Source organism: Sebastes fasciatus, chromosome 4 (assembly GCF_043250625.1).
Source record: "Sebastes fasciatus isolate fSebFas1 chromosome 4, fSebFas1.pri, whole genome shotgun sequence".
NCBI lineage: Eukaryota > Metazoa > Chordata > Actinopteri > Perciformes > Sebastidae > Sebastes > Sebastes fasciatus.
Genome location: NC_133798.1, coordinates 36,935,705 through 36,962,519, shown reverse-complemented (window position 1 = coordinate 36,962,519; position 26,815 = coordinate 36,935,705). Strand labels below are relative to the sequence as shown.

Here is a 26,815-nt window from a genome sequence, read left to right as displayed (position 1 = left end):
ATATTCTTCCAATTAAAAAAAAAAAAGAAAACGTGGTTAGATTAAGATAAATTGGGCATAAACAAGGTAGAATATAAATAGTTGAATAAGTAGGACTAGTTAAAATAAACAGTTCTAATCAATATTGAAGGCAAACAGTAAGAAAACCCACAGACTGAACCTTTAGTTTCAGCTGGTTTGATTGATTGGTTACTGTCGGTATCAATCAGTGTCACCTGTGCTAACTGGTCGGAGGTCAGGAAGAAAACAAACAGGAGGAGAGAGATAAACAGAGAGGAGCTAGGTTGAGTAAAGAGAGGATAATGGTAGCAGTAGTTTAAGACCCCAACACGCACTTATTGTCTGTTTAATCTCAGTTAACGAGCCTGAACGTTAGCCTTTGTTTGTGTGTCTAATTAAGTGTGCTAGCAGCAGTTTCCTTATATAAGCTTGTTGGACAAGTCCAGTGTGTGCTTGGACCTGGTGCTGGATTCAAGGTCAGACAGTGACCATAAAGCTGTGTAGGGTCCTCTGATGAAGACACCTGTTGTACCGTTCTGATGCTACAACGCCATAATCTGACCGGAAGTGACCTTTGGTGTGCGTTCTGATGATGATTTCACCTCCTCTGCCGTCTGGATTCATCTTTTGACCATGGATTGTTTCTCCAGGACTGAGCCGAACTGTGAGTTGGACTTTGTGTTTTTTGCTCTGTTGAGAGGATAAGGATTCTGTCGGCCGCACCGCAACCGAGCATCTCTTCTTCTTTTTGCGGGCCCACTGTGTTTTGCGTTGCTAGGCAACAGCTTGAGTCCATGTTTACTTCCTGTCAGTTTACGTCATTCACGTACACCACAACAGCTGTGGTCTATAGTGGAGAGAAATAGAGACATTACCAAAGAAACCTGAGAGGATTTAGGTAGTTTGTGGTAATGTTTTGGTATGAGCCAATTCAGTTTTGCATATTTGTTTTCCAACAATTCATTGATTTGCTAATTTTAATAGAGGTAATTTATTACTTCAAAAGTTATTATTTGTTATTTTTTTAAAGGAGTCCAATTTGTGTAATTTGTGTTTTTGCTTTTTTTTTCAACTGAAAGGGTAAATATTATTTATTTGTCAGTAAACAGTTTTTCCCCTTCATTCCAAATACTTCTCTGGGGTCAGTTATTTAAAATAAAGCATCGCCAATTTGAATAGTTTGACTGTGTCTTTGTTTAGTCATCATGGGGTATTATAAGTTTCACCCAAAACAGGTAAACCTTTGAGATAGCTACCTTAGGAAACCAAATCCAAACACCCCATCATTCCAGTCTAATGTTAATTATGGCAACATGCCGCGTCTAAAAACATCTGGGAAATGCCAGCTGTGCCTCTCTGACTAAACTAAACACAATCAAAACAGAGATGAATGCATTTCCACCACTGTAATTCCTTCACAGTAGCTTTACACTTGATTTCTCTGTGTCCATTTGGCTGACCTTTCAACCCGATGTTTAGCCGTCCTCGGACAGAAAGGGTGAAGCCAGTAAAATAGTCCGTGGGACAGATGTTAAAGCTCTGAGTAGTCCTACACTAAGATGATTTAACTTCTCCATTTTACCATAGACTGAAATTTACAGAAATAAAAGATATCTACCGGTCCGGCTGTGATTGGTAGGCGCTTGGGAACGCTTGCGCGCCGCGACTGCATCGCTCTAGCGTTTGAATAGCGTTAATGTCTACATTAACAACAATGGATTTTAGCGCACAAAAGAGTTGGCATGTGTACAATCATAGGAATAATATAGGGTGTTGGGGTGCTTCACTTACAATTACAGTAACTTAAAGGAATAGTTCAATATTTGGGGAAATACACTTAATTTTCTTTCTGTTTGAGCGAGAGAATACCACTCTTAGGTCTGTCTCGGCTGAAGCTTAGCTTAGCATAACTAGAAGTAGGAAGAAACAGTGAGTCCAGCTATTTCCAGTGTTCAACAATATGCCCACAACACTTTGAAAGGTCACTAATTAAAGGAAGCGTTCGACATGTTGGGAAATGTGCTTATTTGCTTTCTTGCCAAGAGTTCGATGGGAAGATAAACACCACTCTCATGTCTGTAATGGTAAAGATGAAGTTACCGCAAGCAGCCAGTTAGCTTAGTTTAGCCTGGCTCTGTCCAAAGATGATCAAATCTGCTCAACAGGATGGTTTTGACACTTTGTGGTTTTACAGCGGGGGGTTATGTGCATGACTGTTTCTTGGCCAGGAGCACTGACTTCCTGCTGTCCTCGCTGTTTGACTGGCAACCTCAGGGTGATGACAAGACTATGATTTCACACTTGAGATTTCGTACAGATTATGCAAACAAGATATGTGGTGGTAAATACTGAGCTTTAGGCAAGTCAGACTGTAAGTTTCCAGGCTTTGTGCTAAGCTAAGCTAACTGGTTGCTGAATATAAAAAGCAAATTTCCCAAAATGTTGAACTAATGCTGATAACCCACATTATGACGTGAGCCCTAAAACACTCACATGGTGGTATGATGTCAAGTGACAGTCTGCGTAAGTATAGCTTAACCACACAGACACGATACCAAGTAGTGAGGCGACAAATAAATGTTTTATACTAAAGAGGATCATACGAGGCCGGTGATCTCATCTCCTCTCTCGCCCACCAACAGTTTGGCTTGTAAGCCTTTGTCTCTGAGCTACACGTTGTTTTTGATGTTTACACATCCCTGAGTGTTTATCGGGCTTCGGCAGCCGCTCCGCACACACACCGGCCGCTTCCACAGGAATGCAGTGAGTCGTGTCAGAGGAGAATTAAAGGCGGATCCCGCTGATAAGATGCAGGGACTCGGTGAACCCTGAGACAAAGATTTAGAGTGTTACCAAACCTTCCCAAGATTCTCTGACACTTCCCATTTTCTTAAAGAATGAGCTTCATTAAAAAAATAAGACAGGGAGGAGGGGGGGTTTATGGGCGAGATTCTGCCAAAATTGACTTTTGGGTAGTTACTCAGCAAAAGTAGAAGTGACAGTTTTGTGTTCCAAGTGGAGATGTGTACCATGTGAGTGAGATTGCATCCAATTTTACACAAATGAAATTAAAATAAATGACAGCTGCGGAGGAAACTGTTTTTTCCAGGTGGTTACACCATTGTTTCCTCGCCTATGGGCTCTAATTACTATTAGTGAAACACTGAGCAATGAACTGGAAATACATTGTATGTGCTTTTAATATATAACTCTCTGAGGAAATACTTTAGAACAAACGTTGGAGAGTTTTGTAGCTGCGTGGTTTGAGGTACATCAACTGCAATGTTTGAAATGGTGGATTTCAGCGTAATTTCCCCTTTAAGAAAAGAGAGAGGACACGGAGGGTAAAGAGTGCCGATTCAGAGCGGGATGAAGAGGCTTGTGAGAGGAGAGACAGGAAGCAGAGTGAGACATAGATTTCAGCTGATAGCTAGGAGTCGTGGGCAGATTTCTGACAAGGAAAAGATAAAGAGAGAAGCAGCACTGTAAAGTCAGAATATGCATTGAACTTTACAGTGTGATCTTAATTTCAATATCCTATGAATCTACATCCTGAATCCTGCTCAAAAAACTGGATTTCTGTGGATTACTGCCATGCTATTATAACACATTTCTTTGTGACATAACAATGCGCAACTGTAGTTCACAATCACCTCATCATTAACAATTCACAATAGACCTTTCAATTCATTAACTGATCCTTATACAATCATTAATTACACCTGCAATCGCTGTAAGTGCCCCAATACACAATTTTCCTTTTTATGACCATGTAGGTTGGTAAGAATAGGTAATTGCACACTACCATCTAGTGGTAAAGAGGTGGAAACACCAGGATGCACTGAGTAATTGTACTTCCTAATTAGATTGAACTGCGCTGCCCTTTATCAAGATCTAATTTAACCTCCCGAGTGATCTCACTCTCACAGCACAAATGTTCAAAGGAGTAGTGCAGACCTGGGTCGAGCATTACTGTAAGATTATTCAGAGAGGCTGTTTCTAAGACCAGGTGGCGGTGGGGTTTACTGCAGCAGGACATCACTGATTATATTTGGTCTGTTGTCAATCACAAAAATAGCTATCTAAATATATATTATTCATTATTGTAGTAACATTTTTTCATGTATTTCTTTCTTTTATCCCACGGGGGCGTCTGTATTTACCATATTGCTTCAATTTTTACTTTGGCTATGTCAATTGTCAATAGGCTTTTAATTTTTTTGTACATTAACAAACAATTTTCCTTTCATTTGGGGTGGGGGGAATCCTTTCCTTCACTTGTATACAACCCTTAATGAAAGTTGTTTGCTGCCAGGCATCATGCTATCTACACAGCAAACTATGAATACCACGATTTAAACCACTTTGATTTCAGGCTCTCTCGATGTAACTCTACATAAGATCATTACTCTTTCGCAACCGAGCAGAGGACAAACATAACAGAGAGTGTTGATCGAAACCCTGATGTTGAAACTGAGGCCAGTGACCTTTGACCTCTTCCCCCTCAAAGCCTGCCAGGCAGGCACGCACTGTTTTGATTGGCTCTGGTCTCGATCTCTTGGCCTCTGAATGAGTAAAGTCTCCAGCATCCACTTAGGAGCACGGCCAGATGGCTTATGCGTGTGTGACCTGTAGCAGCTAGAAGAGAAAAGAACATCACTTCTCCTGACTGACTGACTGACTGACTGACTGACTGACTGACTGGCACCATGTGCTTCCAGTTTGAGAGGAACAGTCCTACAATATGAATTTGGAAAAGGAACATGGTGTATTAGTGTACATGCGTCTGCGTCTGTGTTATCAGGGCTTTGGTACAGTTAACTGTGTGACCACACTTAAATCTTATGCACTTTACCGCCTTCGCCCAGCTGGTGAAACAGCTCTCATCTCTCTGGATGAAAAGAACGATGAGTTCATGTCAACTTACAGCACCAATACCTCAAATACCTCAAATCTAATGTTAGCTTTATAGTTGTATGAACAGACAGTCATCATGTTCGGTTAGAATACATACATACACAATGAGTATAGCAGAGAGGTGGATCATTGTGGGGAGACTTTATAGATGTTCTGATATATTTTTTTTCCACCAGACGATTGGAATAAATTGTATTTATATTCAAGCTGACCACATCCACAGCTCTGTGTGAAGAAAGGAGCAGAAAGCTCTTTGCAGCATATCAAGCCTACGAGGGAAGGGATGGGGTTTCAATGCTCAAAATATAGATTTTGTCTGTAGTGTCATTTTACTGGGTTTAAGGGTTGAGAAATTCTGTATACAATTTGTTGCGACAGTCTATATCATTGTGCAGTTTCCAAGTTCTGTTATGATGTGGGTGTGACGCTAATGGCAAACGCATGCAATAAAAAAACCTTAGATTAACACTTATAGTATTTTGATTGTAGGCTTGCATTTAGCAGACATTTCTGTGTCTTTCGTTCTTTTTCCAGCAACAGGAGGGTTGCCTCCAAGCAGTACAGCTGGAAAAGCATTTTTTTTTTGGTTTTGTTTTGAAAAAAGGGCATGACTAGCCTTTTTCTCCAAATACACATGATGGAAGGGATGGAAGCAACAACTCTGGGTGATCTGACAAGGGGGATGTCCAATGTTATTCTGAGAATTATAGGAAATCCCTGTACTGAAGTAGCAGTACACAAGGAACACTAAAGGTTCTTTATTTGACATTCAGAGCATTAATATTAATATAGCAGCAAACAACTATTTGCTGTTTAAAGATTGTAATGTCTACCTGAGCAGAGAATAAAGTTGCTCTCCCTCTGTGTGTGTTGTAATCCGAGATTCTGTGTGTTTTGTTTATATAGCTGCTGCTCTGCGCTGCTCTCATACGGCGGTTACAGCTGAAAACGCCTTCCCAACTGATGGAGTCATCGTGGAAGCGTAGCATCCACCCTCCGGTTCCTCATCAGGTAAGCACTGCCGGCTTGGCTGTCACCATGCAGAGAGCCGTTGCGAGGCAATAGATATGCTCTCAATTTCACATTTAGCACCTTTAAGGGAAAGTCTATACAATACAACAAAAAGGCCAACAGTCCACAAAATAATGTATTCAACATCATAAACTGATACAATAGGTTATTACACCGGCGTTGGTTTGTTGGTTTGTTTGTTGGTTTGTTGGTTTGTCCGTTTGGAGGATTACTCCAAAAGTCTGCGATGGATTTGAATGAAATTGTTTGGAGGGGTGGGGTGTGGCACAATGAACAATCCATTAGATTAGCGAAGTACCATGAAAACTGCCTTGGCGGATGTCTGCGCTCTCCGAGTGCACTTCTAGTTTTAATATAGAGTCGAAAAATTTCACCAAATCTCTAGAAGAGAGTTTCAGATACTGGGGCAAATTTAATAGCAGTATCTTCCTTTTTCTTTGTGCAACAAGGGGATTAGAAGCCCCAAATTAACAGGTTTTCTATTTTCTATAATTTGAATGGTGTGTGTGGTATTTTCATTGCTCATTGGAGAGTTTATCTAAGACACTACTGGCAAAAAGGTCAGCACATTCTCTCAAACACTTTCTACTGCACACGCCTCTTACCATGTCTTTGAAAGCATTCTCGATGGCTCCGACCACCAGGCTCTCGGGTGACACTTTCTTTTCGGTAAAGAATCGCGTGGGCGGGGTGCTGGGTGAACCCGGAGCTCCCGCAGCGCCGCGGAGCGAGGCGGCCCTGGTGAGGGCGCGTTGGGACGTCGGGGTGAGGTGGTGATTGATAGGCTCCTCGCCGAGGCACGTGGGGGGCAGCAGGTTTGGAGTGCAGATGATCTCCGTCACCTCCTGGAGGTGCAGGGCGATGTGGTGATGCAGAAGGCGGGAAGCCATTACAGCCGCCCCAGAGCCGGCGTGGCCGTCGAACAACGCCCAGTAGTGGAGGGTTAGGTCTTCAGCGCTGTCCTGGATACAGATAAGATCAGACAATCACACATTAATCAAGTGTGTCAATATTTGCATCTGCAGCATGTAAGAACAGGAGTTTTGTCAGACTTTGCATTCACACTCATCAACCAACTAGTGACTGAAAATCTATTCAGTTTATTGAGCAACTTCATCCAGTGTCTGAAAGATCATTCGTCAACTGAGAATACTAGCCATGGCTTAACTTTTTATAGTCACCAGCAGTCAGAAAATAAATCAATTTCAAACAACAAATCTTTAACAGTTTCTCTAACATCAGTCAGAAGTTGATAACAGACAATCAAATAACTAAAGATTCAATGAGCATCTCTAAAAGGATGCTTGCATTACGGCTGCATCCAGTTTCTGTTAACTCCAAAGGTTAGGTTAGTGTGAGTATTTCTCATTATTATCAAAATGAATGAAATGTAATGATTCATCATCCAAAACTACTGCTGTGGTTTCTTACCTGGAGGGACCCACCGATCTCAAGATACTGTAAAATCCAGGGAGGAATAAGAAAAAGGAAATAAGGGAAAAAGACATTTCTGCTCTACTTGATTTTCCTCTTATCTTTGCTTTTTTATTGTGAAATACTAAATAGTAGGCCTCTAAAGGGATGGGAACAACACTAGTGGAACCTCTTGCAGCTAGGGATGTCACAAGAACCGATACTTCGGTACCAAGTTGATGCCAAAATACCGTCTGGGCTTGAGAATAACAGCGTCCAGTTTGGGACGCAGTAAACTCACTATCGACACATCCTGGGGACACACCATATTTTTCCCTGATAATGCGAACAACAAATCGGCAGGATGAGAGCTAGTTAACGTCAGCCGTTAGCTCTGTGCAGGGCTGTGTACTGTTAACTAGCTCTCGTCCTGCCGATTTCAACACAGGAGGTGCCTTTGATTTACATTATGATGCATTATGAGGCTATATTCAGTAAAAAGGAGTATTAGTTGAAGGTAAGTTGATAAAGGTGATCATGTTATGTTCAAATGTAATCTTGTTTTTGGTGAGAAACTTGAATAAATCAAATTGTTTGAAGGATATGTTTTCACAACAATATAAAATGGACAATAGAGAGGGAATTATGATCTGTTGAACTAACTAACAAGAAACAGGATGCAAACGGTAATAAAGGAGTGGATGTTGACGTACATGGGCTTTATTGGTTTACTTTTGTTTTTGATACTGTGGTATCGAATTGGTATCGACTACTACATTTCTGGTATCATGACATCCCAACTTGCAACTGACCTATAGTATGCAACCTGTGGCGGGGTAATGAATAGATGTTGTGTAAAGAGTCACAAGCCAAAAAGATTGGGGACCACTAACGTATACTGTCTCAGTGACCAGAAGAATAGAAACCCTTGTTCAATAAAACGTTGGACCAACTTTAACACTGAGTACAGCTGCCACCTAGAACAGAAAGCTGCACGGTCCAGGTGTTAAAGCTGACTCATGCAGACATCAGTGCTTCACACATTGCCCAAAGTTTAAGGGTGAAAGCTTTATTCTACTGACGCTACATTTAAATTCATCCCATACTGTAGGTGTTCAGTGGAAACGCTCCCAGGCTCTCATTCAGTGACGTTTTCTGATCTAAAAGTAGTACCCTTCATCCTGCTATGATGTTAATGTATGCTCTGGGATCAATGCCTCAGTATGCAGGTTTTTATAGACCCACCAGGATGCACTGAAGCTGGATACTGTCTTCTGTGTTCATCTACAAAGTGCCACCTCCCACGTAATATTAGACAATGTGTCTTGTGATTCATTCACTGCACACCTTTTGAGTTTGCCGCCTTCAAAAAGTGCAGCAACTCTGTGATCTTCTGCCCTCCTAGAGCCAATGGCCATGCTTTTCCCTGTCTGTTAAGATACACATTTAACTCCATTCTAAGTCATTAGGTTGTATATAATGTAAGTATGGACATGGAATTGCTATTGAAAACATCTCTCATGCTGTAACACGGATGTAAAGTGAAACTTAGAGGTCTGATTTCTTGTGCAGGGGAAGGGTTTAAACTGCATTTTTCTGGTCACTGAGTGCGGATCATTGCTAGCACATATTTCTGCACACGCTAAAGCTAAATATAGTGCAGGCGGATTCTACAACATGAGCCTATGAAGCAAGCAAAGAGCACTACAAAGGCTACTCTTATCGGTCTAGTATCACTGCAGTAGTGAGTCATGAGGTACTTGCATGAGTGTGCTGTAGGCTCTGGGTGGGCCTGAGTTTAGTACTGGTGCGCTGAGGGGACATTATAGCAGCATTACTTTATATAGATATCTGCCTTTGGAAATTAAATGAGAAAGGGATTTATGTGAACGGTTAGAGAGAAAGAACAGTGAGGATATCACAGAGTGTGTATGTTAAATCAGAAAGACAGAGTGAAACACAGGACATGGACATCAGTGTTTAGTGGTTTCAGAGTGGTAGCAAAAAAAGGGACTGAATTAAGTGTGTCAACATACTGTGTGAATGTAGTACACAGAAGCAAACAGCTGTGAGTTTACATTTCATAATTCCTTTGTACACGTCATACTGCACTTGCAGAAGGACATGTAGCTAGATTTAAAGCCTAGTTGTTAGGGCTGCACTATTAATCAAATATTAATCACGATTTTGGCCTCCCACAACTAAGTGAACATGATTGTCTGCGATATTGACATTTAAAATGTGTGCTCCGCTCATAGATATCTCCGATGCATATCAAAACAAGTGCTTCCTCTGCCCGGGGTAGTCAACTCGGCGGGCCAGAGAAGGCCGCTAGGAGTGGGCTGGTCCTCGCTGGGCTTATTTCTGTGAGATTTGCAGCACCCCTCGCCCGGACCTCGTTGCTTCCCGGGGCCGTGGACTTAATGCTCAATGTGCCCTCTTAACCTGCAGGGATAGACGGGGGTCCCGTCGCGACTGTGAACCAGGACGGACTGTCCTCAGTGCGTCAGGAGTCTGCGGTGATGTCGGCTACCCACCCTACCCGTCTTGAAACACGGAGTCCGTTAGCCGCGCTTTGTGGTTGTGACTTTTTTTGCCGTCATCACCATATACAACCAAAGTGTTTATGATTAAATTGTTTACTAGAGCACAAAGTTCTACAGAGATCTAGCCTATTAATTTTGCTCTCAAACTGCACTAGATTAATGCTTTTGGATAAAAAAAAAACTTAGGGTGAATATTCCTGTATTTTTCATATCGCAATATATATCGAAGAAACAAAAAATATTGCAATACCAGTTTTTTCCAACATCGTGCAGCCTTAATTTGTACATTAGCAGGAATGTAGCACAACAAGGAAGTGCAATAAATATATTTTGTCTCTAAAATCAATGAATAATCGCGATAAATAATTGTGATCTCAATATTGATCTAAATAATCTTGTCTATCATTTAGGCCATAATCGTGCAGCCCTAACTATTTGTGTGTTTCTGTGAGGATGTCCTCTGATTCGCCTGCCAGTATTAGTTGCTGTGGAGAGCAGCTGAAGGCCGAGGCTGTGGTGTGTAAAGGACGCGGTGCTGTACGCCCCAATAAACTGCTGATGGGACGGGATGAGGGGACAGTGGGTCCCAACAGGCCCTCAGGGGCATTCAAGGACTACATCCACTCTGACCGTTACCTGGATTTCATCAGTGGATAAATGCTAAAATGTAGAAGCTCACCCAGCTTGCATTAGGAAAATAGCATTTCATTTTAAATTCTTAAGTTGTGTCTACAGAATGTCATTGAAGTTTGAGATGGTGGAAAAGGTGGATATTTCCTGATGTCACCAGACCCGTTAGTTTGACTCACCGGGCACTCCCGGAGGCCCAAATCCTCTCCATTGGGCAGGGAAGACCTCCTGCGGGTCGTGGGGGTCCGGTTGGGCGTGGAGCTTCCTGCAGGTCTCCTTTTGACCACCAGCACCTCACAGCAGGCCTGGTCCTCATTTAATGTGCTCTTTCCTGCATTGATCACCCTAGACGGAGACGGGATAACAGGACACGAAACAGGGAAGTTAAGTCATACTTCAGTTTAGAAGGATACCTAACATAAGAGATGAAGAGATCATAAAAAACTATTTTAATTACTTGCGTAAAAATAAGAGATTAAAGAAATTGGAGATTTGATATTAAAAAAGCATTATACATTTGCACTGTATAATGTACAGTACAATTAGACTATATTATTGAACTGTGCAATTATTTGTTTGAAAGAAATCCAGAAATCTAGTGTGTGCATATAGATATAAGTTTGAATAATATATATAATATGCACTGCCCTTCAGAAGTTTGGAATGGCTTGCCACAAAAGCTTGATTGGGTCCAGTCAGATGGCTGAGGGGACCACTTTACATTTTTTTAGGAACAGGTTCCCGTTTCAGTGTCAAGCAGGGCTCAACAATAAAGATTTCCTGCTTGCCCGGGGCAAGGAAAATGCCACGTCTGGCTAGCAAATCTAGCAAATCAAGTGGAAAAAAAATAATTAAACATTGTATTTTCCGAAGCTGATGATGGAAGTAGCTAAGGAGTGAGCTATCAGTACCGACCGGGCACTCGCGAGAAAATGGCGATGGGTAAAGGCAAAGTTCATGAGCTGAAAGCGCAAAGGGAGCATCAATTATCCTGGAAACAGGAGTTTAGTTGGGTGGTGTTAGAGGATGGGGGCAAAACTCCAGATTAATTTACTTAAATAAAGATGAAACTTGACGGTTAACTTTAGTCACTGCTGTTATTTGATAACCGCTAATACATAATAGTAAGATAATGTAATAAAATTATATTTGTAAAAATTGACTTTGGGCAAGTAGATTTCCAACCGAGCAGGTGAAAAAAAACTCATCAAGCGCACAATAATGCCTATAACAAGCTGGAATTAACAGGCGTGTTACTTTAGCAAAGCTGTTCTTAAAACCTCAAAAAAAGAAATACAAGGTTAGTCTAAGGTTAGCACTATTGGAAACCTATTCAATCTAACCACTAGAGTAGACTGCAAAAAGTGCACCGTTGTGGTTCAGTAATGATTGAGGGTCACTTTTCTGGTCTGGAAAACAAATTCAAAATCGAAGGGTAATTGGGGGAAAAAATGGTCCGAACAGTATTCTCCTCTGTCGTGCAACACTGTGGGGACATCGACTAAATGGACGTTTGAATCACTTCATTCTTCTTTTTTGGGGGGCACAACTATGTCTGAATGATACTGTTTTTATCTCTGTTAAAATAGACATTATTGAAGTAAAGGAGAAGAACATCAATACAACAGGTGATTCCAAACATTTGAACGGCAGTGTACATAAAAAAAAATGCACTATTAGTATTAGCATAGAGAGAGAGAGAGAGAGAGAGAGTCTGAGGGATGAACTGTTTCCAAGACGTCAGTTGTCATCTCCACTCACATCATTTCAAGCCCTCTCTTCTTTCAGAAACAACAACAGTTTGGCAACAGCTGTGTCTTGGATTAAGCTTTTCAAAATGTGATTGTGCCTCGTTGCATTTATGACTACTAAGATAGCAAATTTGTTTAATGTTGGTGGTGAAAGATGATTCACAGCTACAGGTAATATAAGAGCTTCGATGTCCTCAACATTTCAAACTGTGACCTTTAATCCATATGACGTTCGTCGGACCATAAAACCCTCCCAAACTCAATTTCTGTGTGAGCGTTTCCCTTAATGGTCGCTAAACAAATTGAGACAATGCGAGATAACGTCAGCAAATACACACTCTTTAAATACACATTTCAGTTTGAGACCCACGCATGTAGGAGAGAGGACAGAGAGACACATCAATACTGCATTATACAACACCTGGCAGATGGTGTACAGCTGCTGCGAGCTGCTGTAGTCGTGGACGAGCACACGCTGCTTCACAATACTCCAGCCAGGCATTCTCGATTTAGCCACACCGTAGGAGATGTTAAGTCTACAGTGGTTCTATTAAAACTGTGCATATCTTATGAAATTAGAGGTATAAATATAATATAATAGAAATATGTATTTTTGAGGAACGCGTATGTGTAATTCTGTAAATTTTTACTTTATTATTATGCTTCTACACATAGAGACTGGTGCCATGTCAGAAATGTCTCAAGTGAGATTCTTATCAAATAAATGAGACATTATATGGCCACACGTTGATACGAGAGGCAGTCAGGATTACTTCCCTGTGGAGGATCTTATATAAATAATCCTAATTGGTCATGGGGATGAACATGCCGAGCACAGATCCTACGTCTCCAGCTAAGAAAACACAGTCGGTTGTAAAAACCGGCGGGATATCGACCGGGCAGACCTTCACTCAGTAAGATTGATTTTAATTGGGAGTCTTACACAATGGGCTATTCACCACATCCCTGTCCTATAAACTAATAATAGCACACCCCCTGTGGTGTGTCAATAAGACAGGTTTAAAGGAAACACTTGATTTGCCTACACAGCTACCCAACTATTGTTATGAACCCACTCCTGCTTATATAACTGTGAAGCATGGAAAGATGCTCACCCCAGAATAGTGCTGGAAACATTAGTCAATTAATCCGTTAGTCTGTCAAAACAAAATTATCAACAATAACAATCATTTACGTCATTCATCCACACTGGTTCCAGTTTCTCAAAAAGAACGATTTGCTGTTTTTCTTTGATTTATATCATTATCATTTACATAAACATGGCATATATTTGGATTTTAGAGTCTTGGTTGGACGGCGTTTTGGGGTCTGGGAAATTGCGACGGGTATTTTCCAACATTTTATAGACAAAATGATCAACAATCAACACATTAATGACCTCCGCTAAGGCCGAATGCCTAGGAAGGAGGTCGTTGGTTTGTTGGTTTGTTGGTTTGTCCGTTTGGAGGACAACTCCAAAAGTCTGTGATGGATTTGAGTGACATTTTTTGGAGGGGTGGGGTGTGGCACAATTAACAATCCATTCGATTTTGGTGGCGATCCGGATCACGATCCGGCTTCGGGAATGTTTTTGCAACGTACATGAAATCTGCCTTGGCGGAGGTCTGCGCTCTCCGAGTGCACTTCTAGTGGACAACGTAAATAATCGTCAGCCCTACATCAGCACTTTCCAAACCTCATCACTGACAGAGAGGATAACATAAATGCAGTAAAAGCTCAGGAAATTCCAGATGTTGTATGTGCATACAAATATTTTGAACTTGTGCATGTTTGTCACAGTGTGTAGCATTTAGGGAGATCTATTAAGAGAACTATGTTTTCATTAGTGTATAATCACCTGAAACTAAGAATCGTTGTGTTTTCGTTGGTTAGAATGAGCCCTTCATATCTACAAAGGGAGCGGGTCCTCTTCACGGCCATGTTGCTCTGCCATGTTTCTACGGTAGCCCAGAACGGACAAACCAAGAGCTGCAGGGTGCAAAACCGTGGTATACTACCAGCCGTCGTCTGACTTCCTTTGCTCCTAAAGTAGTTTTATTATGGTAAGGATGGCGATTCACGTTAACGGAGGAGTGAGTGGAGGGGTATTCAGTTGGTTGCAATATGCAACCACGCCACTAGATGTCGTCAAATCCTACACACTGTACTTTAAACCGCATTGATTTTATGTTTCATAAAACAGCACTCGGATAATGTTCTTTGTTCCTTGTGGATCTGTAAGACCTCACACAGAAGGTGGACACTATATGATCCGGGAATGACTGGGCTTTTTAGTTGCACAATAAAAGTGACACCCTTTGATCTCAAACACATGCGGCAGTGAAAACTTGTTTTCAGCTTCTTACTGTGCGTCAGTGATGGTGAGGGGCACACACAACCAAGGGGGAAAAATATGGAGTGAAACTTGAGTTCAATAGACAGCAGACGTTTTGGCTTGTCAAACACTACATGTCAAACATAATTAAATTATGCACTGCAGTAATTGCTAGAAGGACGCCCATCCATTATCCACTGACGAGAGAAAGTTCTACATGAACACATGCTAGTTATTTCACAGGTCCACTTAAAAGCTTTTTCTGTGGCTTTCAACAACTTCATCGACAGTCGGGGTTTGTTAGTTGTCAAGGAGATGGTTCAGTTGTCATACTGTGACCTAACCTGTATGAATTCTTCATGGCAACTGTGCAAACGCCATCCAACGATGAGAAAGTGGACCCTGAGTTAGGATTGTTTTCTGTCAAACTACTATTTCCAAGGAATGAACTTTCAGTTGTTGGGATGTTTGATTATTTTGCCTTGAAAATGCCAACGTTAATCATATATATTATAATTCAGTTTGGTTTTAACTTTAATGTGATTGGTGCTTATTTAGCCACAGATATTTTATAGAAATACCTGAGATATAAAACCAAGTTTTTAAAGGTCCTATATCGTGCTCATTTTCAGTTTCATACTTGTATTTTGTGTTTCTACTAGAACATGTTTACATTCTGTAATGTTCAAAAAAAACTTTATTTTCCTCGTACTGTCTGCCTGAATATACCTGTATTCACCCCTCTGTCTGAAACGCTCCGTTTTAGTGCATTTCAACGGAATTGCAACAGAATTGCGTTGCTAGGCAACAGTTTGGGTCCATGTTTACTTCCTGTCAGCTGATGTTATTTACATACACTGCAACAGGAAATAAACTGGGACACATTTAGAATGTTTATGTTTAAAACCGTGTAATGGTCTAAATATCGTATATTTGTGACATCACAAATGGACAGAAATCCTGTTTCTGAACACGGGCTGTTTGTATTTCTCCGTATATTGAGCGTTTTGATACTTTCACAGTATTTATATAGCACTTAAACCTGCTTTATAATATAAAAGACATGAAAATCTCACTTTTTACAATATGGGACCTTTAAATTTTATTGTAAATTACTGCAAACTATTTTCCACAACATATCCAACCGTCCAGGCAGCAGTTCGTTTCAGTTCATGCCACAACTCTCAAGTGTTGTTTATAGTTTGAGTTTTCTCACAAGCTTTTAAAATCCGTCTATGAAATGATGGTATAGTCTGGAAGCATACAGTGAACTGTATGTGATCTGTAGTTAAAGTGTTCCTTTACTAACTTCATGCGTGTCTGAGACCAAAGCCAATGACAGTTGAGCTTTCAACTCTGACATGAGAGGAAAAGCCGTCCAGAACCCCGAAGGGCACGAGCTGTGTCCGAGGGCAGCGCTGTCATATTCACTTACCTCATTTCATTTCTTCACATTTGAGAGAATGGCACGACCTTAATTAAATCAAATCAAATCAAATCAATTTATTTTTGTATAGCGTCAAATCACAACAGAAGTTATCTCAAGACGCTGTCAGAGCTGTAATCTAAAGTGGGCCTTCTTTTTGGGAATCTTTTTCTTTTCAGTAACACTTGACCTTAAGCTTTGCTTTAAAAGCATTGTCACCACCAGGTCATTTATGGGACATTATGATATTATACATTTGCATAAGTGACAAAATGAGTACTTATTAACTATATAGCAAATACAATAAAACCAAAATACTTCAAAAAATATAACAAGTCAGTTAATTGATTGGCAGAAAATGCAATGAAATTATCATTTATCAATCAAAAATGTGCTGATTGCATCTTCTTAAATGTGAGGACTTGCTGCCTTTCTCTGTTTTACATAAAAAGTTTGAAGACGTCGGGCTCAGGGAATATGAGATGGGCACTTTTCACTATTTTTTTTTTAAATGTGTAGACTGAATAATTAATTTATTATTTTGCAAAAATAATAGACAGATTAATAAGAAATGGAAATAATCATTACTGACACACAGCTAAGTTTTCAAAACAGGATAATTGCTCTGCTCTGGATCAGCCTTCTTCTTGCGCAACCAAAAGCATGCATAAAAGCGATGCCAAGTTTTGAAAAAGAAACTGACCTGGAGGCAATGACTATTATAAAAACACACTGTTCATAAAACATGGTTAATTATAGTTTCTCAGGTTAACTATTGAACCACTGCACTGCTACGATCTACTACTACTACTAACTTCATCCAGCACATAAGTCAATGTATCTTTAGTGTTTAATCAAATCCTGTTTAAAGTTCTACATGGAGGATTCACATTTTAAAGAAAGCTTTTTAACACATCTACATACTATTGTATGATAAATATTTTTGTATTATACACATTTTGGGTATTTTTATTTGTTGTACATACACACACCTATCTTTATATTCCAATATTACTGCCACTTCAACATATTGTATATCTACATATATCGTATCTATGTTTAGATAATCCTCCTTTGCTATATTCCTTTGTGTTCTATTTTTCTCTTTGTTTCGTATGCTCTTGCTATTGTTACTTTCTGCTGCAACATCTCGGTTTCCATGAACACATCATTTAAGATAACAATAACAACGATCCTATGATGTGATTATAGCAGCAGAGCGTCACGTGTTTCATTCAGAGGCAACTTGTAGTAAAGCTACACATTGAGGAAAGCTGGCACTGAGCTGAAACAGCGTCGCACTGTTTCTGCCTCAGAGCGATGTGGCGTGTTGATGTAGCAGAAACAACACAAGAACATGTGCTGTATCATGTGATTGAGCACTGGGAAGCTTTGTAAGTGCTGCTCATGTGCTTCCTCTCCACAGCTGAGTGGTAACAGAGACTTAATTTAGCTCCTTTGCTGTGAAAAGGAAAAAGTCCAAACAATAATATGGATAAACCTACAATAAAAATAAGGATAACATGCATATTTATGGCACTTTTGTGGCGTTAACATATTTTAACCCTTCTTTATCTTGGAAATGCATAAGACAAGATAAGATAACATAAGATAAGATAGACCTTATTGTCCCGAAGGAAATTTGTCTTGGACACAAACAATATCTGCTGTTAAGACACGCCCTAAGTTCATTCAACAATACTGACTTCATACTGTTAGACACCCTGGAGCTTCCACTTTCTCATCTCTGTTCCCTTAACTGAGATATGAATGCTTAATGCTACAGCCTTCTACACATAAGCCAAATCTCTGACACGCCCTCTCACACATGCACGTCTGCTGACCTGCAGACAAAACATACAGTGTGCTGTGGTGGTGTTAGTATAGTATAGTATAGTATAGTATAGTATAGTATAGTAAAGTATAGTATAGTGTTTAGCGTTCAGACACATATTGATTAAGTATTGATCGGACTGCTGCTGAGGTTGCAGCGTTATATTGGTCTGGGGTCAGTAGAGTGAGTGAATGAATGAGTGTCTGGGAAGGCTTTGTCACAACATATTCATGGAGGAAGTGGAGGAGAGGGGGAAGCCAAGGTGAAGCCCATTTGGTGTGCATGTTTTTGCTACACGACCATCAAAATTGGATCTCTCCTATTGATGACGTGCTTTAACAGTTCTTAATGAAACTCTTCTTGTGGCTACTGTAGAAAAGAATTGGATTTGGCATAGTCATTCCACCACTGGACAGAAACTTTCTGTCTACTATATCTCATTCTATTTGCCAGCCTTGATTTGTTCTCAAGACCAGTCAAGCCTCACTTTTATCCAAACTGAAGCTACACATGAGGAGGAGACCACAGCTTTTTTACTGTCCATTCTCTCGTCCCATCACTGTTCTCCCTCCTAAAAAGGGACTTGGGAGCAAACAAGGTAGAGGCTAGAACAAAGTAGTCCAAAACAAATGATGTCAATATGGAAGCATCAAGAAATTGCATTAGATGTCACCTGATAAAGTGGCTACTGTAAATGACTTTGCATTTTTGGTGTTATGCAAGCACATGGTCACAGCGAGGTCAACCCCTCCAAAACTCAAAAGAACTTCCTGGAGAGAGCACGCCTGATTTAACTCAGCTGAAGGAATCAGGAGCAGTTTCCTCCTCACTTTCGGAAAAACACCGAGCAACATGCAACACATCAGCACTGTGAAACTGCACCCTAACGGAGTGCACATTAGTGGTCAGTGCTGGTGTGTGTACTTGATTGATGGGAAAACAACTGGAGAGAAAAGGCAGCAGTAAAATGTAGTCCGTCTACAAAAGTGCGCTGGAGACGAGATGAGAGGGTTGGTGAGCAATACTCACTGATCCATTCAAATGATTGTGTGCTCACCGGATCTGACAGTGCACCCACTCAGAGACGGCCCATCAGAATCCTTCTCATAAAACTGCTCTTCCTGTCTCCACAGGGAGCAGCACAATAACCCAGGATAACCTCAGAGAGGCCTGCTGCACTCAAAGACAGGGGAAAAACACAGCACAGAGTGGCAAATGTGCAATTCACCCTGCATGATCCTAATGGATTTTACATTCCATTGCTAATGACACTATGGACGCCTTTCACATAATTTACAATGTGGAAAAACAACAGTCAGGATGATGAAATAGGATGTAAAAAGTACAATTATTTATCAAATAATCAGAGTCAGAGTGTAATATGTACCATAATTGGTAGGATGCACTCACTATAAGACCCTCACATTGCTACCCGTAATGCACTACAAGTATCCAGCCTGGCGTTTTATCAGAGCGACTCATCGGTATCTGACCCTGTTAACCCTTACATCACATCCTCTCATATGGGCTCAGGTTTTCTCCACTGGCAGTGAGATTTCACTACAGCGAAGCCCGCTGGTCAGCCAGCTGTTGACAAATCCTCAGTATGGCTCAGTCCTGGCTGATGCTACGCCAAACTGGCACGCACACACACACACACACACACACACACACACACACACACACACACACACACACACACACACACACACACACACACACACACACACACACACTGGCAGCAGCATGACATCTATTCATGAAGGAGGGCTGTTAAACTGATCCTGTAGAATTATACATCTTATTTAGGTTATTTTTATATGACACAGAAACCTCAGTGAAATAATGAAGTTGTTTCTATTATAAACCAGCAATAATTAGGATTAATTCAAAAAATATATATATAATTTTAACTAAATTATGCAACCTACTTTAGAACGCAATATGAGTGGGGTGATGGTTTCCTTTCTTTTCCGCCTTGAGATTAAAAATTCTTCATGGCAGATTAGCATGAGGAAGCATATTGGAGGGCGTGTATGAGAATCAAACCATTTCAAAGGATTTTTCTTCATTCTACAGGAGGCAGGCAGAGACCATATAGATCTCTTCTAGTACTGAAACAGGCAATTAATCAATGTTAAGTATTGAATGCTGCTTTTTTTGTGTGTTTTACATCACAGCAAAGTGAATATATTTGGGTTTTGGACTGTTGGTCAGACAAAACAAGCTATTTGAAGACATCGCCTTGAGCTCTGGGAAATTGTTCTGACATTATGTTCCACAACAATTGATCTGTGAATAAAAGAAATAGCCCTCCAGATTAGTTGCATCTCTGTCTTTGCTTGTAAAGAGTTAATCTGTCCTGTTTACTTCTTGTAACCGAAGAACAATTTCCTGAGGGGAGTGAGACTGACATGGTCAGTTGTGTCCAAGCCCCGGCTGACTTAAGATGACAAGCATTTGCACATCATTGGGTTCAGGGCAGGACGGCTGAAGTTGAAACACTAGACGCAAACAGATACGGGGAGTTTCTGCACGCAGCGTTCTCGCTGAATGTCTAACATCATCGATTAAGCAATTAGGCTGAAGGAAACAGGCGCTCAATCATAACAGCCCGTCAACAGCATGAAGATACGACTTGATGTGGGGGGGGGAACACAGAGCAAACTAAATCTTCTTTTGGATTTATGAATCCAGGCCACTAAACCGCCAAGTCACACACTGTGCGGATAAGATCGCCTGAAGGACTGAACTGTGACCTCTATAGTTATGATGAGACGTCCCCACTAACCACCAGACCACCCGGATACTTCATGTGGGAATGAATGAGTGGAAGTGATTTTGACTCGGTGCTCTCGGGCGTTTAGACGACGATGAGAGTTTACCCTACTTTTGAGTTGTGTCCTGTCAAAGGTGAATGTGAACTATATGAAGATAAAGGGTTTTCTTTGCATAGTGCAGGTTGTTTTTAGCCTGAGGAGGAGCGTACAGCACGCTGCTCCATCCAGCATGCAAATTAAGTCGCTCCTGTTTGTTGTTGTTAGAAAAATATTTCACCAAGTCGGCAATTTCTCATGTTCTGCCATTGTCTATGTAGCCTGGCGGCGCGATTCGAGAGACGAAGCGTCATGACGGCCGTCCCTCATTTGCATAAAGTTGAGGGCTAGTCTACTTTATGCAAATCACAGGCGTCCGACACGACTCGCTGCCTCTCGAAACTCCCGAGAATCTTTTAAACTAAGCATTGCCGGTCATTGTTGTGAAATAAACCCCTTCAGGGCGATGGGTGCTGCATCGCCCTGAAAGGGTTTATTTCACAACAATGACCCACTAGTTGTACATTATCCCGCTTATAACACGGCTACTTACTCAAGAAATCAATAATTTGAATCAAAAATGGTCCTCCAGAGTCCGACATCAAAACTGCGCCCATAGCAACAGTCTGTTATACATAGCAATGGTCTGCTATACCTAGCAACAGTCTGTTATACATAGCAATGGTCTGCTATACCTAGCAACAGTCTGTTATACATAGCAATGGTCTGCTATACCTAGCAACAGTCTGTTATACATAGCAACGGTCTGTTATACATAGCAACGGTCTGTTATACATAGCAACAGTTTGTTATACATAGTAACGGTTTGCTATACCTAGCAACAGTCTGCTATACATAGCAACGGTCTGTTATACATAGCAATGGTCTGGTATACATAGCAACGGTCTGTTATACATAGCAACAGTCTGCTATAAAGAAATAACAGACGGCATACTTAATATGGCATAAATGTTGTCTTTTCCTGGTTTTAAGGGCTGCATTGTCATTTTCTGACCTTACCAGACTGTTCTAGCTGTTCTATTATAAGCCATTACTGATGATTATTTATCAAAAATCTCATTGTCCGAATATTTTGTGAAAGCCCCAATAGTCAACCCATACAACTTCGTCGCAATATTGAGGTATTTGGTCCAAAACATTGTGATATTGTGATATCGCCCAGCCCTACTAACAACACATTTTATAGAAGCAAACTACCAACTTAGCTTTTTCATGAGTCAAGCTGCTGCACTATATGCTGTTTTATAATACGTCCTTTTAAAAATACAACACAGCCAGTTTATTGCAGCCTAATGGATTGTGTACATACGTACGCCCAAACATAAGATGTGATATCAATAATACAACAGATGATCTCAGGTCCGGTTGCGATTCTGTTCTCAGTTGTCAAGTACAGAAGGAGGAAGGATGACTTCTAGTGTCTGACGAGGCAGGTACTCCAAACCTGCTCTGCAAGTGATTACAGTCAGTCTCATGTAATGTACATCTACAGGATACGGTCAGGTTATACCGGCTTTACTGAGACACTGTACTGTAGGCTATTAATACCATGCACACAACACTGAAGCAGGTAAAACTGGTGACTGGGGGTGGGGGGTGGCTTCTTGACCTCTCCTGACACATTTCTTGTTTTTTTTTCATTGACTGGATTTTGTGCAGTTTTATATATGTGCAAATAAATAAATAAAAAATAGGAAAATGTGATGTTTATGCTGTGATTTGGTTATAACTGAAGGAGTATATGGGGGGGAGGCCAGCTGCTGCACCTGCTATTTATTTGTTTATCAAATAAAGCTGGATCCAACATAAGGCCTTTATCTTATCAGTCGATATATTGTGCTTAAGCAATGGTAGAATTGAACTACCAGTAAGTGCATTTACTGAAGTAGCCTAACTGCACTTAAGTACAATTTCGAGGTGCTTTACTTGATCATCATTATTTTATGCTACTTTATACTTTTACTCCACCACATTTTGGAGGCAACTATTGTCCTTTTTACTCCACTACATTTATATATCTTCAAGCCTATAGTTACTTTCCAGATTTGTGAGAGCTTTCCAGACTCATAGCCTAACATATAAGAGCCAGTTAAACATGTTATTGCTATTCAAAATAGGTTTGAGGGTGCAGTTTGTTGATCTCATTGTGTCAAAAAAGACACCATGATCTCACAGTGAGTCTGCACCGATAGTAAGCTTCCATCTATATGTCAATAATACAGCAATAATAAAGCATTCCTATATGGCCTAGATTATTATAGCGACCTTGGAGGTGTTTTATGTCTGGTATGGAAACTGTGATGTTTATGCTGTGATGTAGGCTTTACTGAGACACTGTACTGTAGGCTATTAATACTATGCACACAACACTGAAGCAGGTAAAGTAGTAAAACTGGTGACTATTTGTGAGAGCTTTCCAGACGTATAGCCTACATATAAGTGCCAGTAAAACATGTTATTGCTATTCAAAATAGGTTTGAGGGTGCAGTTTGTTGATCTCATTGTGTCAAAAAAACAGCATGATCTCACAGTGAGTCTGCACCAATAGAAAGCTTCCATCTACATCTATAACAAACAATAAATCTGTGCAATATTAATCCATTGAATGTAAAATACATTTGTCTGTGCAATATCGTTGATGCAATATATACCTCAAGTGCAACTACCTTTGTTAACATTTTATTTATTACATCTATACCCTACCCATTTTACAATTACCTCTGTTTACATTACATCTATTTTTATATTTTATACTTCTAGTGTAACACTTCTGTTTATATTTATTTATTACATATTCTGTACCTGTTTTATTTGCTTTATAACTGTGTGTGTGTATGTTTTACCTGTGGCAGTAGAACATGTTATTGCTATTCAAAATAGGTTTGAGGGTGCAGTTTGTTGATCTCATTGTGTCAAAAAAAACACCATGATCTCACAGTGAGTCTGCACCAATAGTAAGCTTCCATCTATATGTCAATAATACAGCAATAATAAAGCATTCCTATATGACCTAGATTATTATAGCGACCTTGGAGGTGTTTATGTCTGGTAGGAAACTGTGATGTTTATGCTGTGATGGAGGTTATAACTGGAGGAATATATGGAGGAAAGGCCAGCTGCTGCACCTTGGCCTATTTTGCACATATCACATATACATGCATCCTTTCATAATAATAATAATGATGATACTAATAAAAGCGTCTGGTGCTCCTGTTTAAAGGAGGACGCGCTCACTTCTCCAAAAGGATGCTGTGCAGGATAAAAGATGGACGCATGCATATCCAGTATATCCAGGTTGTTACTCACTCTGCGTAGCCGGTGGACCACGGCAGCCTCTTGGTCTCCTTCAGGATGAGGATCGGTCTCGCTATGTGATCCGCAGAGCACTCCACCTCGTCCGGCGACAGCCCCAGGAAGTCCGGCCGGCTGTAGGGGTATTTCAGCGGCAGGTCGGAGCCTCCGGGATGGTCTCCGTTGGAGCCTCCGGACATCATTCCACCCATGAAATTAGCCACCGCAGATTTCACCCGCGTGAGCATGGTGTTCCTGCAGCAGCGTGGAGTCCAGCAGGAGGTGATGCGGTGATGTGCGTGATGAGATATCCCCGCACGGCGACGCAGTTTAAGGTAGAAACGCAGCTGCTGTGGCCGTGGAGACTCATTCAGTCTGAACGCGGAAATAAAGAGACACACACACACACAGTGAGAGGCAGGCAGCTCTGCACGCTGGTCATGTGACAAACCGGTTGCTGCTGGTGGATTTGGTCGCACTAGAGCATCTCAGTGAGCAGCTTACTGTTGACAGAGCTGGAGGTCAAAGGTGCGTAATCCTGGAGTGACGATTACCTGCTGCAAGGTGCAGCAGAGCAGCACTGCTGTCATCAAACAGCCACTAACTGCTGCTTTCATTAAGCTCATAAAATGATAACATTATCATAGTTATTTCTCCAAAAATGTAATATTTCATGTTGTATATTTTATATCATATATATGGTTGTCAGACTCCACAACCAGCATTGCTCCCAGTAGTCCACTTACACACAAACAAACTGACAATAACTGCACTATACTGTATAATGACTGTGCAATATCATTATCATTATTACTACTAAGGTGCAATTCATACTGTGCAATATTTTCAGGTGGAATTTCATTTCATTCTCACTTTGCAATATAATTTTCCACTTGTGCAATTTTGTTGATAGTGTGTTTATTGTCAATACTGTATATACTGCTCCTATTTTTATACTTCCTTCTATTTAAATGGTTCATATTTTGTTACACTTTGTTTAGCTCTTTATTTTATCCCCTTTGCTGCTGTACACTGCAAATATCCCCACTGTGGGACTAATAAAGGAATATCTTATCTTATCTTATCTTATATGAACAATTATATATATCATACTTACTAACATTGCGACCTAAAAAATAGGGATGGTTTCAAAACCTTTTCTGGGTCCTCCCCCTAGAAAAAAAATGAGTTTCAGAGACATTGTTTCCTGCACTCTGGTGATTTTTCATAAAAATAGTACGCTGCAACAGCATTTAAAAAAATACGCCTACTTTCTGGGGTAGTTGTTTTTTCTTCTTCCTGTTTGTTTGTTGTTGTTTTTTCTGTAGCTGCTTGCCAATTTTGTATTGGTTAATACATGGGCATTTGCGATTATACTCTTTTTCTCTATTGGTGATCTATCAACTTGTAACCCAACTCTATATAATTATGCTTAAATACCGATAAAAAATGTATCACAAAAGAAAAAAATATGCCTACTTTTAATTTTGCTTTTAATTCTCAGGAAAGAGAACTAAATAATTTACACCTCTGGGGTAAACTTCTGTCAATCTCTGGCATAAACTAACTAATTCATCATTTTTTATTCATTCATTCATTAATGTTTTTCTTCTGCTTGAGTATTTCTTTCTAGTAGCTCTCTCTGTCCATCGCTCACTCACTGAAGGCCCTTTAAGACACAACTCGGCAACGGGGAAAAGACATTTGGTGTAGCCCTACTGTCGTCCTAACGTACAGGAAATAGGGTGAGAAAATTTGCCTTAAATCGGGAGAAATACAGCAGAATTGTGACCTCGGGAGGAAACCGGGAGAGGGCAATCAAAAACGGGAGGGTTGGCAAGTATGATATATATATATAATTATAATCATAATAATAATAGTTATTATATTATAGTATTAATAGTAATAATAGTGTTATAACGTATTCAGTGAAACGGTGATATTTTCTGAAATGGTTATCGTACAATGAAAATCTTTTCGTTACAACCCTATTGTTTACATGGTTGGACATTGGCACATCTGCTTTTTGTTTGTTTTTATGACTGTATACTTTGCTTTTACTGACCCTCCTGTCGTTGTTGCAGTGGAACTACTCTATGTACTTCCCTTCAATTACCCAGCCTGGGGTTATCTATTGTGTAGATGTCGTGTTGTGCATATTGTGCTTTATCTTTGTTGACGTATTGTGCATGTCTTTGTTTACAGTTCCCTCTTTGGGGATTAATAAAGCTCATCCTATCATATGCTTAAATCCTTTATTCATGTTTTACAGCTGGCCTCCCTGAGCTCCCAAACAGCAGGCATGCATCATATTCTGGAGCGGATTTCAGATTTTTTTTTTTTAAATACATCCATTTCTACATTCCTCTTTTTCTTTCATGTCATCCCTCATTTATTTCTTTTTTTTTTTATTTTGTGTTTTGGCCACTAATACAGTCGTCTCTGTTTTGTCTTCCCAGGATGTGGCGTCTAGCTTGAACCAGGGGAAATGGAAGGAGCAAAATCAAACTGCAGGGCTTCAGTACTAACGTGAAATGCTAATGATTTGTTTTTATCAAGTGTGACCTGTGGTGAGCTTTAGACCCTGGAGAACACGGGGGGTGTGTCCCCATCACCAATACTTTTTACAAATCTATTGCTCACGTTATTTCTGCGCTAGTAACAAATTGGGTTCTGTAATTAATTCAGCACACAGAATTAATAATTCAGTTAGATGTTACCACAAATATGGCACATCTGGCCAGATTTGTGGAATATCCCTTTCTGTCGTTCTCTTTGTGTGTTTGTTCTGGCCTGTTAGTCA

At 40.4% G+C, this 26,815-nt stretch overlaps 1 protein-coding gene and 1 long non-coding RNA gene across 2 annotated transcripts in view; one reads left to right on the top strand and one right to left on the bottom strand.

Moving 5' to 3' along the window:
• The window catches only part of ppm1h (protein phosphatase, Mg2+/Mn2+ dependent, 1H), a 44,550-nt gene extending 20,290 nt beyond the window's left edge, over positions 1-24,260 (bottom strand). The window contains exons 1-3 of the mRNA XM_074633985.1: positions 24,028-24,260; positions 10,718-10,883; positions 6,555-6,911 (exon numbers count right to left, since the gene is read on the bottom strand). Of these exons, the coding sequence (XP_074490086.1) occupies positions 6,555-6,911; positions 10,718-10,883; positions 24,028-24,260 (756 nt within the window). The remainder of the gene's footprint in view (positions 1-6,554; positions 6,912-10,717; positions 10,884-24,027) is intronic.
• Positions 211-26,255, top strand: LOC141766817 (uncharacterized). The gene is made up of 3 exons (XR_012593693.1): positions 211-664; positions 5,824-5,928; positions 23,942-26,255. It is a non-coding gene; the product is annotated as an uncharacterized LOC141766817 (long non-coding RNA).
• Positions 26,256-26,815: the final 560 nt, after the last annotated feature.